The 19,970-nt window shown below is 45.5% G+C and overlaps 1 protein-coding gene across 2 annotated transcripts; it reads right to left on the minus strand.

The window, feature by feature from the left end:
* Positions 1–3,994: 3,994 nt before the first annotated feature.
* On the minus strand, positions 3,995–18,206 carry ING1 (inhibitor of growth family member 1). 2 transcript variants are annotated; one of them, XM_050951162.1, is made up of 2 exons: positions 17,440–18,206; positions 3,995–6,085 (listed from the first exon to the last, which is right to left on the minus strand). In XM_050951162.1, exons 1-2 carry the CDS (start codon positions 17,579–17,581, stop codon positions 5,382–5,384), a joined length of 846 nt encoding a protein of 281 aa, XP_050807119.1. In that variant the 5' UTR covers positions 17,582–18,206; the 3' UTR covers positions 3,995–5,381. The 2 variants fall into 2 exon arrangements, with proteins under 2 accessions (XP_050807119.1, XP_050807128.1); XM_050951171.1 differs by lacking the exon at positions 17,440–18,206 and adding an exon at positions 7,326–7,514.
* Between the last annotated feature and the right edge of the window lie 1,764 nt (positions 18,207–19,970).

Raw genomic sequence — 19,970 nt, forward strand, 5'->3', positions numbered from 1 at the left:
CTTATGTGCATGTTGCTATGTAAACTCACTGGAGAAGGCCAGGTTGAAAAAGTGCATGTTGTACTTGGAGCAAAAAGCGGGGAGATTTGCAATGGGCCTTAGCTTTTGTAGGTGTTTGTGCCACAGTCGTGGTCTGGCCCCTGGGAAAGTTCTGGCTCCTGCACAGACAAGATATATCTTTATTGTAGAGAGTACCAGAGGAGCAGAGCTGTTGAACAGTCATCAGCCTAGAGCAAGGGTCGGCAACCTTTCAGAAGTGGTGTGCCAGGTCTTCATTTATTCACTCTAATTTAAGGTTTCGTGTGCCAGTAACACATTTTAACGTTTTTAGAAGGTCTCTTTCTATAAGTCTATAATATGTAACTAAACTATTGTTGTATTTAAAATAAATAAGTCTTTTTTAAATGTTTAAGAAACTTCATTTAAAATTAAATGGAAATGCAGAGTCCCCTGGACCGGTGGCTAGGACCCGGGCAGTGCGAGTGCCACTGAAAATCAGCTCGCTTGCTGCCTTCGGCACCCGTGCCATAGGTTGCCTACCCCTGGCCTAGAGCTTCAGGTAATCTTTTGGATATCCTGGGCCCAGGTGACTGAGCACTACTGAGCAAGCTGAAGATAAGGACAAAGGCTCAGTTCCAAAAAGATTTAGGTGCCTAACTCCTATTGATTTCAATGGATGTGACGTTCCTACATACCTATGAGGATCTGGGCCCAAGACGTGACATGGTTTGATAATGGTTACGGGAAGCCAATGCAGAAAGTGAAGGGCAGATGTGATGTACTCACCGTAGCTCATGTTGGTGAGGAAAAATGCCATAGCATTTTGTACTAGTTGGAGTTTTGTAAGCTCTGAAGTCTTCATACCCAGGTATATTGCACTGCTGTAGTTCATCCTGGAGGTAATGATGGTATGTATAGCTGAAGCCAGGTCATTATCTGCTAGGAAGGGATGCTTTCAACTGAGCTACAACTATTTGCACAAATTGAGGATCTGGCCCGTACTTGTCCAAGATAACGTGTCAATTATCCATGTTCTTTATGGCCCCCATCACTATATAGCTGAACATCTACACAGGTCTCAAACTATAAAGGGCTTTATAGAGCAAAACTAACAGCCAGTGCAGACTTTGCAGCAAAGGTGAAATGTGATCTATGCGTGAAATTTGATTCTTTCTCCCCCCCACCAATCCAGAGCTCCTATCTGTGCAAAACCAAGCTGTGTCTTGGTTAAGTTCATACCAACATGGTCCACTGAGGGGATGGCACTTCAAAGATGATCAAACATATTTTTAGGGTTGGATCACATATATTGACTAACTTGGTTAATTTTAATTAAAACAACAGACACTTATTCTTGTAAGTAACAATGAAGAGTTAACACAACATTACATGCAAAGAAGCACATCTCTAAGCATACTTTCTGACTTCTACCCTTGTTTCTGACTTTTTTTTCCTCTTCAACTAAAAAGATTCTACCAAAAAAGGACTAATAGACCAATCCAGTTCAGTTGAATTTATTTGGTACATTCCATTTAACTGGACAATTAATCAGGAAATCCACTTAATTGGCAGGAAACTTATTTAAGCCTAATGATATGCAAGGTTGGGTGGCTGCTTTAGGGAGATGGTAATTCTGTTTAACTGAGATGTTTTTAGGTGACATAATGGTTCAAACTGGCGTTTAGCTCTTTTTGCTTCAGTATCATGCTGATTCTGTGTGTCTGTTCTAGCTACAGCTTGCAGTTACACCTTACATGCACCACAAAATACTTCATCACTACCTGCTCTTACCTGCTAACCTGTATTTTCCATACCAACTGCACCTGCTAAGTGTCCTACTGCAGTGCCTCTGCTCCATGGACTTGTCCAGCAATGTGAAAAAATTGCTGCAGCGTTACCATTGAAATGGCATTGTCTACCAATCGGGAATGTATCACTAGCTCTGGGGATCCTTTTATCTCTAGGTCTCTCATTCAAATTCAGCCCAGAGCAGCAGTGACTACAGCTCGTTGAACATTTCTGACGAAAACCAAACAAGTCATGCTTCCCCCCCACTCAGACATTTTCTAGTAATAAGCTACTGAATGATAGTTGTTACATCTGATGGCTGTTCAGTCACCTGTAGGACATTTTAGTAACCATAGATAATCTCTTTACTAAGAAATTGGACTGTCTCAACTGTGCCATTTGCTGGCAGTCTCAGGAGTGAAATCAAGCAAGGAATGGGCATGGAGACTCAAATGTTCTCTCATTTCTAGTGATGGCCTCTCCAAATCAGCATTCAGTTATGGTGGTGGTGTTGGGAAGCTTGTATGTCTGCTGCCTCCTCCGAATCTATTCTGCACAGAAATAGAGGAAATAAGTTACAGGGCTAGTACATTTTCTGAACCATTAAACTGGCAAGAAGAAAAAAGTACATGGGTAAAGATACTATTTTAAACAAGATGCAATGCTTGAGTAGTTTCCATAGTATGAGGCTGTAGGACTGTGTGCCAGCACGGCATGAGAAGGCCATACTTCCAACAATGAAGAGCTTAATAGCAGCAGTCAGTTCACGCTAAATGAAGTGAACAGGCTGACTGCTTGAAATTAGATCCTATCAAAAACTGTGGTTTAGGTCCAAGAGATGTAAACAGTAAGCAACAAAAGAAAATTGCAACCTGTATGTGGAGTTGAGAAGAGCAGGAAGGTCGTGGAGAAATGAGTACACTGATAATATAATTTTTAAACCACCTAGCAAATAAGTAGCTGCCTTCGACCCATAGCTAAGATAAGGGAGGGCAAGAGCTGGAAGTGTACTTATTTAAGAACAATGACAAGATGGACCTATCAGCAAACCAATAGACCTCTCTTAAGTAGGACTTTTTCTAGCATGCATCTCCACACTGCCATTATTTTACCCCAGCTATCTGCATTTGAAACATTACTAGGGACCTGTGTTGGACACAGTTTAATGGGGGAACCTAGGGTCAACCCTGGCCAGCTAGCCTGGATTCAGAGATGTTGAACTGTGTTTATACTGTATCCCAACTGGTATTTCAAATTATTTTAGCGAGCACAATTTTTTGAAAACATTAGTTTTCCTAGGCTAGACAGGGCTTAACTGGAGAGGGGACAGAATGTTGGAGCTGGGCATTTCCACAAGGGTTGGGATTAGCAGAGGAGACAGCAGCTGGAGTGAGGCATAGGAAGGAGAGCAGGGGACTGTGTAGGAGGGAGAAGAGAAACAAAATGGGGGAGAAGAGGAGTAGGGTAGAGAGAAGACAAAGTAAGATTCATCAGAGACTTGCTGCTATAGGTCCCCTGCTGGCCCTGGATCCTTACCAGTGGTGGAGCACAGGGGTCAGAGCATGAATGGGTAACTCATCTAATTTAAAACTAACTCAGTCACTATAATTTAGATGGGGAAATCCCACAGGGTTGATATAACATGCGCAATATGTGACACAATGCATTTTGTGACTTCCCTCTACATCCACAGAGGTCACTGTAGCCCTTGCACTTATTCCTCTTCTGCTGACTCCATATCTTCCACTCCACTTCTCGCAGATGGACCAGCCCACCAGTTCATGATTTCATTATTTGTGAGAGGCAGAACAGTGGCAGTTTAGGAATTTTAGGAAGAGGGACATGGTGGTCATAGGAGACACAAGTCTACAAGAATCTTATGAGAGTCACTGGATTTGGTAATATGAATGGATCAGTTCCAGCATTGTGCTCCAAATCTTCCTCCTGCTGCCCGTCACCTATCTGCATTCCTCTCCCAGTGCCCTTCTCCAATCTTTCTCCTGTTACCAGCCTCAACCCACTTATTCTTAACCTCCGCCCCGACACACACACACATGCACGCGCGACAGCAGACAGAAAACAGAATGATGCTTCTCCCTCATCTGTGTCCTGTTTGACTCTACCAGGATTTCATCCTCTCCATTCTGAGGTGAAGGGAACAGTTTGAACCTATGTTGCTATTAAAAAAAAAAAAAGTGAAATGGGATCTGGGTGTCTAAAGTTAACATTTTTATTATAGCTAAAGCAGTTTTATTTGAGGAGACCAGGAGGGTTACAAATGCTTAAACTGGATAGTTGCAATAATTCTTTTAAAATATTGTAATTCAACAAGCACTTCCTACTGATAACAAATGTGAACTAGTTTATATCCACATGAAAACCAGTAAATGTGGCCAGTTCCATTCCATTGATTTATTATTATTTTATTATTACATATGGCCAAAGTAACAGTAAGCACTACAGTATAGAGTTGGATAGAAGGTTAAATGCTATTTTGAGACTCTTATTCTCTTGCTAATCATACGCTCTCTGAAGATTCATTATTGGAAGCATAATTTGACTACCATTACAACAGATTCTACTTTAGGCTTCCAGGCGGCAGCAGCTTGATGGTGCTACGGAAGTTAGCCATTAATTTTTAAATGGTATGAATGAATATTAAAATGTAATCACCAGAGGAGCAAACTAGTTTTTTTCATTTATTTCTTAATATCACAGCTGTACAATTTTCATACATACAGAAGGAAATGCACATTGGATACACAATGGCATTTGGCTGCATTTCCAATTATAATACAGTAAGTGCAACTCCACTTAAAAATTTACATTTATACACCTTATACAAATTAAAGATTGCTACACTATTATCTGTGACAGTATAAAGCTTGATTTATGGTAAGTTTCATTACTAAACCACTTCCTGGTTAAATATAAAATGTACTCAATCATTTTAAAATGGCCCTTGTGGTACTCGGCCAGTATATAAAATATTTGTCATGTAAAATTTAACCATTTACTTTTTTAAAAAATAATCTTCTAACGCTATTTAAACATTTGTTATTGAACTGTTATACTGACACACACTGTAGCAGGAGTCATATTTTACCTTCTTGTTTGATCTTGCATTGGTCATCAGTGAAATAAATTAAATTTATAATGTACTGTTGTTTTATTCAAATACAACCGGATGGCTAAATATTTGACAGTTTGCTGCAAAGGTAAATAACATTCCTCTATAAAGAAAAATGAAATTACATTTAAGAAATATTTGTTATCTAAATGTTAATGGGTATAGTGCTACCAGCACAAAAAAGAAATATCATATTGTCTTTAGCTCCATCCGAACACTAAATTTAAACGCTTATTACATGTTTATTAATGTTGGTCGCCAGACCACTTTCTTTTTACAGCTGTATCAAATGGAAAAAACAAAATTGCTCTTATTGCCGTCCCTATAACAGGAATGGTTTTGTTTCTAACCTCCGTTAAAAATATACATTTTACAATCCTTGCACCTCAACAAAGGTGACACTGACAATAAATACATTGGTTGGTTGGTTTTTTATTTTTCTTCGCAATCAAGAGTCTACAAACTACCTGTTGTAGGCCCTTTCTTTTTTAGATTTCTCCAGTGCCTTGTCCATAGTTTTCTCATTTTCTCCTCTACATTTAGGGCAGTACCATTTGCCCTTTGGTTTATGATTGAGTCCCACACATGAAAAATGAAACCACTCAATTGGGCACTCATCATTATCACATCCTATCATTTCTCCATAGGAGACTTGGTTACACAAACAGTATGTTGGCTCATTGGGATCAATAGGAAGATCCGCAGGGGAAGCCTCCCTCTCTGCTTTAGCCTTAGACCTCTTCTTTTTCTTGGATGTTTTTGCTTTCTTCTCCTTTGGCGTTCCTGAGGTGATGTCATCATGATCATGATTATTAGAAGCGTTTTCTCGATTTTCATTATTTCTTTGCCTCCTAGACCTCTTATTGTTGGGCTTTTCAGCCTGAGTGATTGTCTCATTCTTTGACTTATCTTGGCTGGCTTTGCCACTGTTTCCAGTGGTCTCATTAGTCTCTTGACAGGTCTCAAATAGTTCCACATGACTGTCCACTTGCCTGGTTCTGTTCTCAACAAGCTCCACCATCTGACTGACAATTTGGATCTTTTCATCTCCCAGTTCCTGACTCCGGATTAGTGCTCTCTGTATGCAATGCAACAGTCTTCTCTTCTGCACGGCATCAGTCTCTCGTTTGAACTTTTCATAATAATCATCCAGCTCCTTTAAGATCTCTGCAAAGGGGAAAAAAAAGTAAAACTATAAATATTCTGCACATACAGAATGGCTGAACAAAACCTCCCCATACTACTGCCTCCCAAAAGCAGCACTACTTTCTTGTAAAGTACAAAGCTGATCAAAGGCAGCCACACTGAAGTTGAAATCTGACAACAAGTGGCTCTCATCTACAACTGATTAGTTGGTCTCTCTGGAACAGAATGCAAATGCTATCTAGCTGAAATGTAGAAACTTATTAAAAATAATTTCATTTTAGACTGTTACACCCTGTGCGAGTTTTGTGGGTGCAGCAGTATGTGATGTCTATGAAGCAGCTTGTCACAATGAAAGGAAGTTACAGATTGCCAGGTTAGTGGCCTAGATCTTCAACACTTTTCCTTTTAGACAAATCAATGAAGTAAAAAAGAAGATTATTCCATCATTGGCAACTACAAAATTTTGTTCTAAAGCCAGAACTAAGAAATATCATAGTGGTTTTTCAGACCATCTTTCACGTATTAACATTAGCACTCTGCTAAAGAATAAAATAAACTCCCCCCCCAAAACCAAAGATGACAGGACTGCCATTTACATTTTGGTCACAAGAAATGGTTGAAACAGGCAGAGGGAGAGCGAGTGAGTTAATCACTGCAGAAAACAGATGCTGAGTTATTGAGTAATGGCTAACATACTTGATTGCTGATGCACAAGAATTCTGAATGCTGTGAGGTGGGTCCTGAGCTACGATGAGCTCTATTCAATACCGCCGGGATGGGGGTTAAAAGTGTCTCTAAGGCCTTGTCTACACTACACAGTCAACGCAAGTTATGCCGACAATCAAAAATTGGTATAATTAAATCACTTGTGCATGTTAACACAACACTCCCGAGCACGCCCACAGCTGGTGCTCAAGCATCGACAGAGAGAGCAGTGCACTGTGGGTATTTATCCCACTGTGCTACTCACCATCTTCTGCAGCTAGGAGCTCTGGGAAGGCAGAGTGGATTGAAGTGCACCATGGGTGAGGGATCAATATCTCATGATGCAGTTTTTTCTGTACCATCATTCCATGGGCTTTCTACTGTGTTTTGTGGCATTTTTCAATGGCGCCTGTTTACTATGCTCTCACAATCTCTGTCTGAAAGGATGGATCCTGCACTGCTCTCTACTGTTGTAATCACTGTTATGAACACATCGTGGCCGGTCATACAGTACATCGTGAGCACTCAATTTAAACAGGACTCAGAGGCGCCTGACCTGTTGTGTGCCATGGAAAGAAACAACACCAGATTGCTTTTGGCATTCATGGAACAGCTGCACATGGTGAACCATCACTTTTGGGATGAGGAAACAAGCGCTGAGTGGAGGGATCACATTGTTATGCAGGTGGGATGACGAGCAGTGGCTGCAAAACTTTTGGCTGCAGAAAGCCACCTTCTTGGAACTATGTGCGGAGCTTGCCCCAGCAGTACAGCACAAAGACACCAAAATGAGAGCTGCCCTCTGAGTGGAGACGTGCATGGCAATCGTTGTGTGGAAGCTGGCGACTCCAGACTGCTATCAGTTGGTCGTGAATCAGTTTGGAACCTGGAAGTTGACCATTGGAGCTATGTTAAGGTAAGCGTGCAAGGCAATTAATCACATCCTGCTACAAAGGACTGTGACTCTTAGCAACCTGTGTGAAACAGTGGATGGCTCTGCAGCAACTGGATTCCCTACGTGAGACAGGGCAATAGATGGCACGCATATCCCAATTTTGACACCAGAACACCTTCAACTGAGTACACATCAATAGAAAGGGGTATTTCTCCATGATGTTGCAGGCACTTGTGGATCACCAGGGGCGTTTCACTGACATCAACGTGGGGTGGTCCGAAAAGGTGCATGACATATGCATCTTTAGGAACACTGGTCTGTACAGAAAGCTGCAAGCAGGGATTTTCTTTCCAGACTAGAAGATTCCAACGGGGGATATTGAAATGCCCATAGTGATCCTGGGAAACGCGACCTATCCCTTACTGTCATGGCTCATGAAGCCTTACATGAGAAACCTGGACAGCAGCAAGGAGCACTTCAACCAATAGGCTGTAGAATGTACATTTGGCAGATTAAAAGCAGGCTGGCGCTGCCTTTATGGCAAGTTAGACCTAAATGAGGAAAATATTCCCATGGTCATAGCAGCCTGCTGGGTGCTCCATAACATTTGTGAGGCTAAAGATGAGACGTTTCCTGCACGGTAGTGTGTGGAGACGGATCACCTGGTGGCTGATTTTGAGCAGTCAGATACCGAGGCTGAGGTACACTGGGGGGAGAGGAAAAGCAATTTGAATTAGAGAGGCTTTGAGGCAACAATTTGACAATGAGCTCCAGTAATGTTTCATTCTATACAGCACTCTGCCATGCTTCGTTAACTTGCCACATTGTATGAAAATGTTGATGATTCTTGACCGAGATGTGTAGTCAGCAAATGATGAAATTGCCACTGTGTATTAATTCCAGCATCAAGCACCATGTTTTGAAGACAAATAAGGATTGGTTATCATTCAAAAAGTTTGTTTTTATTAAATACCAATTAATAACACACACAAAAGGCTTGGTGGGAAGGGAAATAAAAATGAAGGGCAGTGTACGCTCTCATAGCTCTGTGCAAGTCCAGCTATCATTTTGGAAGCTATCCAAAGAGGTGGAGTGACCAGAGTACCAAGATGGGCTGGGAAGTTGTGAGGGTGTGGGAGGAGTTTAGGGAGGGCATGAAAAACAGTTCTGTATCAGCTGCAGGGTGGTTGACCACACATGAATTCTGCCTGCAGTGTGATTAGATGAAACTTCACCATCTGTTTCTCCTCCATCACTTTTACCATCTTCTCTTGGCCCATTAAAATTGGCTCCTGGCTCTCCTTTCTGTCCTGCCTATTGTATAATTTTCTTTTAAAATCTCTCTCTGCAATCTGCGTTCTTGTTTTTTTCAGCCTCTGAGGATTGGACCACCTCTCGGAACATGTCCTCCTTGCTTCCTTATCTGGCAGAGGTGCTCTGCCAGTGTGTAGGGCGTTCCACTGAAGGCCACATCTGCAGAAGCACAAGAAACAATAAACAGAAGCATGAATTTTAGTGCATGCACCACATCAACTCATTATAGTAAAATGCACCTTTAAAAAAAATGAATGTTTCTCACTGTCTCTTGGCAAGCACACAGCTCAGTGAAAATCCTAACTGTGGTGAGGTAGGCCAGGGGGATGGTGTGTGTGGGGGTGCGCTCAAGATGGGGCAAAGGGTCTCAGTGTTTTTTTAAGGGACAATATTGTAAATTCTGCCACCATTTTCCACAGGCAGAGGTCACTGAAGACACTATCTCACTCCTGAAGGTAAGCAAGGATGCAAGAGTGCATCTCTTGCATGCTTGCAGCTTCAGACTGGGCCCCTATGCTGCTCGCCCATGTGCCGCTTTGGTCCCTGCACAAGTGATTGCTGATGGGGGAAGGAAGGAACAAAGTAGCTCTGCCAAGAAACCTTCAGCAGAGGATTGGCGAGTACCTCCATGAAAGTTTCCTAGATATCTCTCTGGAGGATTCCTATGAAATCTCAGTGTGCATTAACAAGTTGTTCCACCACACTGCTTTGCTGTACAGGGTAATGTAAAGCACATGTCAACACAGCTACTCTTGTACATTTCTATCCCTTCACTCACTTCTACAATATATACAAAGCAAAGGACCACTCTACTTCATATAACCGAACAGCATCAACTCAAAAAGATCACTTACCAGAGTGCTCTTCTGGCACATCATGCACACCAGAGATGGACTGCTGGGACTGGCTAGACCCCTCCAGAGTGGAAGAGTTCCTGACTCACCACACCACTGGATGACCCTAACACGTGCTCCACATCATCCTCCAACTCGACCTCCTCATACACAACTTTGTCCTTGGGGATGAGTTCGCTGTCCGCAGCCCCATCAAAGTATCCTTGGGGCTCTTGGCATTGGAAGTGGGGTTGCTGCCGAGGATGGTGTCCAGCTCCTTACAGAAGTAGCAGGTCTTCAGCACTGCACCAGAGTGACGATTTGACTCCCTTGCCTTCTGGTACACCTGCCTCAGCTTTACTTTTGCACAACACTGATGCATGTTCCATTTGTAGCCCTTATCCAACACTCCAGAAGAAATCTGACTGTAAGGGTATGTTTATACTACCCGCCGGATCAGCAGGTAGTGATCGATCTATCAGGGATCGATTTATCGTGTCTAGTGTAGATGCAATAAATTGATCCCCGATCACTCTGCCGTTGACTCCTGTACTCCACTGCAGCGAGGTGGAAGTGGAGTCAACAGGGGAATGGCGGTAGTCAACTCCGTGCCGTGAGGATGCAACGTAAGTCGACCTAAGGTACGTCGACTTCAGCTACGCTATTCTCCCCACTACAGCATAGATCAGGCCTAAGTATCAGAGTTCCTACAGCTGGAGCAGAGCTGGCACTGCACAGCCTCCTCACCCCATAGTGCCAGCAGACCTAACAACTCAGATGTGCTCCAAGCGGGACAGCGTTTGTTGCATGGAGCTGCCATGGTCAGCTGGAAAGATATGATGTGAGCTGTCCACACTGAGCAAACACGAAGTGGAATTTCAAAAATGTCCAGGCCTTTAAAGGGGAAGGGGCAGATACCTGGAGGCAAGGCATCAGAGTACAAACTGCTGACCAGAGCGGTCAGGGTGGCTATTGTGGGACACCTCCTGGATACCACTTACAGCAACATAACCAAGCCAGTGTCCACACTGACACTTTGCCAATGTCACTTTGCCACAAAAAGCTCTATGCCTCTTGTTGAGGTGGTTTTATGTTGGTAGCAAAGCAGGAGAGTTTTGTTAGCAGAAGGAGCATTGCAGTGTGTACACCTCCACTGTATTGTCAATGAAACCTGACTTTTGCTGACAAAACTGTAACGTAGTCAAGGTTTTAAGCTACTGTTCTATTCCTTCAAGTCTTTGGCAGGTGAGAGCCAGAGCCTAAGGGTTGCTAAATCAGGATTGCAATATACAAACTATACGTATATTTCAGGTATTTTATTTCCTTTTAAGATGTGTAGGAGGCTTGGGTCCATGCCTGCGCGTGGCCATGTCCCTTCTGCATCAACATATTCTGTAATTGTTGCAATCTGAGTAAATACATGCATCTATTGTATGTATTTAACCAGAGAAAGTAAGAATTTAGGACATTCAACTATATTTGGCAACAGTTGAAGCAGTTATGATTTCTGATTTAAAATAGTAAAAGTGAATATATGCATTTATAAACCAAATGCAGATAGTCTTGAAGTAGCACGATTGTACTACTTACTGTAAGGATTTTTTCAGCAGACTATGAGAGAGTTTTGGTGAGAGAGAAGTTTTAAGAGTCAAATGTGTTATTTGAGAGTTCATAACTGAAAAACAGACAGCTGTGTTTGATTTATGCTTGTTTCATCAAACTCCATTCAATACCAGTGAGACATGTTAGATTACTGTCCCTTTCACCATTATATATAAATACACACATTCATTCCTCATTGTATATTATCTAGAATTAGGATTCTTTTTTCTCTTTTTTAAACTCCATCATGGTGTTTCTCTTTCCATTCACCTTGAAATGAACACAAAGGCTGCTGAGAAGAACAGTTTAGCTTACTAACCAAGAATGAAGGTTTTAGAAGAATGTAACACTTGGCAGAAAAGTAACTCAGTTAACCTAATAAATGTTACAATCCCACCTATATTTAAATGAAATAGCAAAGCTCAGACTTAGAATTTTACAAATGTGGACATTTATCTCCCTAATAAGACTTTCTTTTGGACAAGAAAACATGCCAATAGCTCTTGTTACACAATTAATACCAACAAAGCTGTTGCTATTTAGGCTTTGCCCTGATTAGGATAAAAAGGTGTTTGTTCTTTGATAACATGTTAACTAACACGTTCTAAGACTCTAGTTTAGATACAGCTAGTTGTACTACAGCAGGTAGAATTGGTGTGAATGTGTTAGCTAACCTTCTTAATAAAAAACCTTTTATCCTAATCAAGACAAACTCTTAGAGATTAAGTATGTTGGGAGATTAAACATTTATCATCATTATTCCTAATAACTGAAATTCAGAAGTCTATATTCCAATTTTGTGGCACTTAGCCACTGTCATTAGTAGATTAACCCACTAGAATTTGACATACAGATAATCTTTCTAGGAAAAATACTTTGCTTTGTGGATATCCAAAGAATGTTTCTCCATAGGTTACTAATTTTTTTAATGACGAAATAGTTTATTTTATTTCTCCACACCTATTACTAAAGTTTCATTTAAATATCACATATGCACATGAAAAATATACCATTATCACACTGCTAGTATTGCTCTACTATTTAACACATTGGGAAGGCATATCTCATTTAGTGATAATAACCTTGATCCTGCTAGCTGCTGAGCACTTCCTGGGAGGTACTAATCAAAGTTGCTCAGCACAACACAAGATACTGAGTGATACAGTTTGTTGCTATTTACAACTGTGCTCAGATAAAAAGAACGAAGTGCATCCGACGAAGTGGGTATTCACCCACGAAAGCTCATGCTCCAATATGTTTGTTAGTCTATACGGTGCCACAGGACTCTTTGCTGCTTTTACAGTTCCAGACTAACACGGTTACCCCTCTGATACAAATAAAAAGGGTTGATCAGCAACAAATGGGTGTTCTGATGGATGGAGTTGGGAGACTGTGGTACTTAAGTGTGATACTAGATAAGAAAAGAAGTTTCTTAGCAGCTATTTCAGCTGAAAGTTGCGGCAGGCTCTAATTTGTAACGTTCCTTAGACAAGCAGACTCAGCAGCATGACTTGCCTGTCCTCTCCAGGATGGCTAACACTAATCCCCTCACAGGTAAACAATGTATAGGCCCCATGCAAGAGCCTAGCTGTTTCAATGTCTCCCGAAATAGTCAGATACCTATGCAACTATCTGTGAGTGCCTGGTTTCACTCTGTCACCTGTATGTTTAAAGCATGTTGGGAAAGTTACAAATGCAAAAAATCAGACGCTGGGAATTCTGTGCACCTTGTAACGCCGTAGGCTGCAGAGGACACAAACATATATAACTATGGGTTTTCTTGCTGTGCAGCATCAGAAAGCCCACCACCAGCCGTAAGAATGAAAACGTAAGCAATACCCTTCAGCCAATCTTAAGTACTGCACAACACACAAAAAACCTCTCTCTTTGCGACATTTGCAACATTATCCACTCCTCTGCACTGAAAATCTCTAAGCCAGGGGTCCCCAATACGCTCAAGTCCTGGCTTCCGGGAGAGCACCCGTCAAAATGCCGCAGCGGCATTTTGGCAGCGGCATTTTGGCGGGGATGCCTCTCGATGACAATGCTTGTCGTCGACAAGTGATGTCATCGAGAGGTGTCACCACCGCAGTGGTCCTTCGGCTGGCACCTGCCAGCCAAAAAGGTTGGGGACCACTGCTGTAAGCCAATAAGATCACAGGCTTAATGCATAGCTATAGAGATAAATCTGTCCACCTTTTTCTAATATTTGCCCAGCTCTCTGTGACCCATAGTTGAATAAGAGTCACAGATTTATTTTCAGAGTTTGAAATATTTACCTCACTGTTCCCACTGATTGATGACAGTAATCTCAGGCCCCCATAAAGGTAACTAATTTGGAATATTCAGTGTTGGTCTGAAATAACAGCCAGCTTCTGTGCTGCAAAGATTATCTCTGTCTGCATTAAACACAGAAGACTGCTGGTTTGATGCCTGTAAAGTAAATCTTTACTTGTGTCATTTTAATTTTTTTCAGAGAATATAAATGAAAAAGGGGCTCTATTTCAACAGTCACTTAAGTGGCTTTGAGTAGGGGCTCCCACCCTTCTCTTCTAACAAAGATCTAGAGGCCAAGTAACAGAGGACACTTGTAAAAGCAGCAGAGTCCTGTGGCACCTTATAGACTAACAGACATACTGGAGCATGAGCTTTCGTGGGTGAATACCCACTTCGTCGGATGCCAGGAGGCACTTGATTATTCTGGTGGAAACAGATAGTTGCTATACCTTATGATACATCTGCCTATCCTTTTATATTGCCAGTGGCCTGGTGTGCATGCTCTCAGGCTGAGGCTAGCATAATCATTTCCCACCATTGCTAATATTGGTACAGCTCCATCAATAAACAAACTAACTTTCTCAACTAACCATGCCCAGAGTAGGTCTAAATGGCATACTGAAACTCCCATTGACTTGAATGGGAGCAGTGTGGCCAATGATAAGCACTTTTCAAAATTCCACCTTTAATAAGGTGACTTCACAAAGACAGATGGAAACACACGTATTGTTGTTGGGTTTTTTTTAAACAGCTTTGTTAGAGGTAGTTTGGGGAAAATGTATATGGTAGAACCTCACCAACTCAATAATTAGGAGAGCAGTTACTAATTATTAATTTAGAAACTTAGTAAATGAATAGTGGTCATAAGGATACTGCACTACATGTACTTTGTTCCTTTACTCAACTATAACTCCGTTTTGTGATACTTTGCCATACATTAGTAAGTTTTATATTTTTGTACAAGTAATGAAATCTGAATACTGGCACCTTATTAAAATGCTCTGCTCTTTATTATTTTTTAAAGGTATGTCAGGAGAGACCACTATTTGTGTGGTTTATGAGGATTACTATTCAATGAAGTGTGTATTTCAACACTTCTCATATACTATCACACCATAAATCAGCAAAATGCTATGCAAAATTCAATTTTTACTTAAAGAACAATCCCACATCTAAAATAACTGCCAAAATCTTGCTGTAAACTATATTTATAAGCCCAATTGTAATATAGATTTCTAGGATCCCCCTCTCCCTATCAACATCTGAAGAGATTGTTGTTTGAAGGAAGGCTAATAGCTGGTTACTTTGCTTTTTTTGAAAATACATGAACGGTAGAGTGGGGGCATTTTGAAGGTTAAAGAGTAGAAGAAATTTATAGGTTGTGTTCTGGACTTGCCAGCCAGGCGACCCCAGCACGGGGGCGGGTGTAAGTGACATCCCGCTCTTGAGACGACAGAGAGCTCCCTGGACAAGGGCGTGGGGTGCAGATTTGCAAGGAGCCTGCTTCTGGGCTAGGAACCAGGCTGGGGTTGTCTGCTGCACGCCTGGAGTGGGGCTATCCAGGCGGGGGCCAGGCTGGAGAGGTGGGGCGGAGGGGCTGAAGGTTTGCGGGGGTCGGGACAACAGAGGGCGGCCCCGCTCCGTCCAGCTGGAGCCAAGCCCGGGGCCCGCAGCAGGAGCGCCAGGCCCAGGTGAAGACAGCGGGACTCGATCCCCACAGCAAGGAGCCGAACCCCCGCTCGGCGCCAGCTCGGCCCCCTAGGGCCGCGTCCCGGGCTGGTCGGCAGGAGTCCCGCCAACCCTGCGCCGCCTCAGCGCCCCGCCCCCGCTCGGGCGCCTCCTGCCGGTCAGACGGACAAACGCGGCGGGAGGGGCGCTCGACTCGCAGCCATGACAGACGGGGGAGGGGCACCGGCGGGCGCTCAGCCAACCGAGAAGGGTCTCTCGCAGTCTCCTTCAGGAGACTCCGCCTCTCCTTAGCAACCGGCCAGTTGCCAACGCAGAAGGGAGAACCAGGATGTGACGTCAGGCTATTGTTTTTGAGCAGGAAATGGGCCGAACTGAGTTTCTCCTGTTGTTTCGGAAGAGAGGGAAGGGGCGAGCAGCGTCTGCCCTCCACCAATCAGAATCAAAGAATACAGGGATAACCCTCCTTTATCCTTCCAGCATGCCAATCAGGATGAGAAGTGGGAGGAACTCGTCCATTCCGGTGCCGCGTCCCAACCGGAAACAGAAAGCCCAGAGCTCAGGTCTCCGGCGCAACGGACCAACCAGAATGGGAAAACCCAAAGAGCCCGCCCACCAAGCCCAAGGTTCCAATCAGAACCAGGAGGAGGAGACAGAACAGGTCCTCCACCTAAAATCGTGTCAATCACAACCCGAAGGCCAAAGTTGCGCCCACCTCGCGCAGCCCATGGCGCCAATCAGAAACGGGAAGGCGGGAGGAACCTCAAGATATTCAAATCAACCCCACAATAAAATGGCTTCGGAAACGCCGCGAGGAGGCGGAGCTAGAGGCGGAACAGCGCGCCCAGGCAGTGAGCGGCAGAGGCTGAGCCCGGGGCACAGCCCAGCCAATAGCGCGAGGGAGAGGCGGGGCGAACCACGATATGCTAATGACGGAGGGCTATAAATGACGCAGCGAGCGCGGTGACTTGACTCCGGCATAGCGCGGACGCAGCTGGTATTTGCACTGGGGCGGTAGTGCAGGGAGGCGCGTCGCCCTACACCTCCCCCCGCACCCGACAGCGCTGCCCCGACCCAGCCCTGTAGCCCCTGCTGCCGGTGCCGTCCATGGGGCGCTTTCCACCCATCTCTTGCCCGCGGGGGGGGAGGGGTGCCCGCAAATCAGCTGCAAGTGCCGCAGAGACCAGCCCCCCCCCCCCTCCGCCCCGTACAGTAGGAGGGGGGCGCATATTCGAGCAGAGGGGTCCCCTTCAGCACCCAGTGCCACCTTTGCCGGCAGCGTCCAACAGGCCGTCATCCCTACACATACAGCAAGTGACAAAGCTGCTCCAAAGCCCACGCAAGCTAACCCCCTTCTCCTTCCCCTCCCCGCCGGCCGTGGGTCAAGGAGACGGCATGCCCCGGAGTGAGTGCAGCCAGCATGCCGCGGGGAGGGGGCACTTAGCATTCAGCTCATCCATAACCCATCCAGCGTTTATTTTATATAACTCCCCTCCCCCCACATGCACAGGGGGGCTGTTTTACAGTGTGAAACGCACCCCCATTAAAGAGAGACTGAAGAAAGCAAACCCTGCCCCCTACTCGCATCTAAACCTCCTCCCTCTTCTTTCCTAGCAGCCTCTCTCCCTTACTACAGCCATAATGAATACTGTACATTCCTAAATGTTGTTGTGCTGTAATCTCTCCCTCTGTCCACCCAGCACTTTCCTCGATACCTACAAAACCTCCCCCCACAACTACACACCCAGAAATAGCCCCCCACACCCTGCTTCCCTGCCCCCCGTCTTCTTGTCCAGTATTTTACACTGAAAAGCAGACTCCTTGCTTAATAAGAGAAGCCGGAGACCTTTTGTTCCGCCCCATGACAAGAGCTAACGCTGCAGATCAGCCCCTCTCTCCTCTTTTAGGCTCTCTTTTCCTGCTTTCTCCCTCTTCCCAAAAATAAAACTACCATCCCTGCAGGGTGCGGGGGGGGGGGGGCGGGCAAGGGGTGCCAGGACTCAGCTACCAAGGAAAGAAAAGACAAATCTAACCCAGCACCACACACACAAGAAAGCACTTACCTTGATATTTGGCGTCAATTTCCCTCATCAGGGAGACATTTCTCTGCAGATCGAAGGGCAGAGACTCGATGGAGTCCAGATAATCCTCCACATAGTTCACGAGGTGAAGCTGCTCTCCGTTTGCAGGACTCAACATTTTCATCCGGTAAGACAGTCTTCCTCCCCGCCTCCGTGCGAGAGCGAGGGCTGCTCGCTCCAAAAACGACAGCCCCAATCTGCCCGGCTCGCTCCCTGCCCGCCTCTCTCTGGAGCGCCCCAAAACCGAGAGAAGCTACATCTGACTCTTCTCTTGTGAACGCCGAGAGAGAGACACACACACGCACCCTCCGCTAGTCCCCACCGCCAGCAGCAGCAGCTGATTGAATGGCTGTCGTTGTGGGTAACTCACGAAGGAGGTGGTAGGAACAATCAGAGGGATTTGTGTGTGCGAAGGGGGAGGAAGGGGGGCTCAAACCAGATCCTCCGAAACAGTCTGGAAACAAAATCTGTTGTGCAAAGTGTCTGACAGAAGCATCAACTCCTCTGGGCGCCCGTGTGCCGCTCCTATCCTCTCTCCTTCCACGCTCTTCTCGCCGCCGCTGCTCCAGTCCCCGGTTATATTAATGCAGCCTCCCTTCTAGCTATACGCCGCACTTGATCCAACGTGGAAAACCCAAATACCAGTTTCAAACACTTGGGAAACATTCAGCCCCGCCACGCAGCGCGCATGCGCACCCCTCCCCTCTACACACTGACCCTCCCCCTCCCAACAACAGCAGTACTGACGCTCATGTGCATATTTATTATCTCTGCACCTCCTCTCCTTACTCACGTTTAAGAGCAGGAGGTGGGGCTGCTGCAACAGCAGAAACAAGCGTGGGACTGGAGGGGGGGGCGCGAGGTTGAGGTTGAGGTTGAGGTTGTGCTGCTGCTGCCGGTAAGGTACAGAGGGAACAAATGCTTCTCACAGGCAAAGGCGTGTGTGTGATGCCGAGAAGGTACGGGCAGCCAGGGCACAGTGCTAAGGAGGTACGCGGCCAACTGGAAAGTAGTATGGTTACATGCAAGAGGTCTGATGCTACCGGGAAAGTTGTGCAGGGGGCTGAGATGACGGCGATGCACGGGACGTTTGCACATGAGCTCAGTGGTTGGTGCTTTTACACCGGGGGAGGGGGTCCACTGGCACAAAGTTTGTGCGGCTGGTGGAAAATGCTGCGCTGTCCCGGACAGCCTCTCCCGCGGGAGATATCGCCGCAGGACCGGAGGAAGATCATGCAACGTTGCTGCTGCTGCTGCTTCAGCCCCAAAATGGGCCGCCCAGCTCACAGGCACGGCTCCCCCGGAGTCCCGCTAAACGGGAACAGGCTCAGTTTGAGTCTCGGCACCCGGACCCCTGGGTTCCGCCCGCCAGGCAACAGCATCAATTCAAGAGTCACCCGGCCGTCGCAGGCTGCTGTTGACGTTCCTGCCAGCCAGTCGTGTCCCGCCCCGCCGCCCGGCCAGCCAATCGGAGACGGGAATCGGGGCGGGATAAGCAATGACAATTCTCCCTGGAACCCCGCGACAAGGGAGGGGGAGGAATGCGCATGCGCCCTCTCACGAGGGAAGACAAGAAAATGGAGGTGGGAGAGTTAAACTACATTTCCCAACAGCCCCAGCTCCCCGAGCATGCGCTATGCACGTGTGCGCTGCGGTGCGGACAGGAAAATCTCTCGCACGCAGTCCGCACATGCCCATGCAGGAAACAAAGGGGTTACTGGGAGGGAGGGGACAGCGCGTGTGTGTTGGGGAGGGTCCGCAGGGGCGCACGTGTGAGGGGGAGGGAAGTGCCTCGGGGTGTAAGAAGGGTATGCCCTATGGAGGGGGAGGGGAGGAAAAGGCGGGGGGGGGGGGCTACAGCCCATTGGGTGTTGCCCGTGTGAGGGTGGGTGGAATAGAACTGGGGATGCCTGGGGGAGCTTTATGCAGCCCGTCCTCTGTCAGCTTCCTGCCCTAGTAGGTCCCTGTATTCTTAAAGGTGATCTGATGAGAACAATGAAATTAATCCCTCCTCTCCCCTTTTCTACTTGGACTGCTCAAGAAGCCCCGTAAGTCGTCTGGGTCTCCCTTGGCTCACCGGTGATGAGGACTGGCTGCCCTTCGCCAGGACCTGAAGGGGCCAGCTTTTTGTAGCTTTAACAAAATAGCTTTTCATCCAGCAGTTTGAGTTAAAAGCCAACCAAAAAGGAAAAACAAACAAACCTGCAGGAGAGTTTTAAACTGCCTGAAGAATTAATCCCTCGCCTAAACTAATTTGATTTCACTTCCTTGGCAACTGAGATGTCCTATCCCTACTCTTTCGCTAGTTGCCCACAGAAAAAGAAAAAAGTGATGTTTGAGCTATTAATATGTAAAATAAAACCCACAAGCCTTCATACAGCATAAAGAAATACCAAAGACACACAGCCAATTATGTTACCCAGTGTAAGTCACCTTTAATTTAGATTCTAACTAGAGGAGAGAGAATCTTTGTTTTATAAAGTTGGTACACATCTATTTTGCTGCATGTGTTA

This window comes from Gopherus flavomarginatus, chromosome 1 (genome assembly GCF_025201925.1).
Source record: "Gopherus flavomarginatus isolate rGopFla2 chromosome 1, rGopFla2.mat.asm, whole genome shotgun sequence".
Classification (NCBI taxonomy): Eukaryota; Metazoa; Chordata; order Testudines; family Testudinidae; genus Gopherus; species Gopherus flavomarginatus.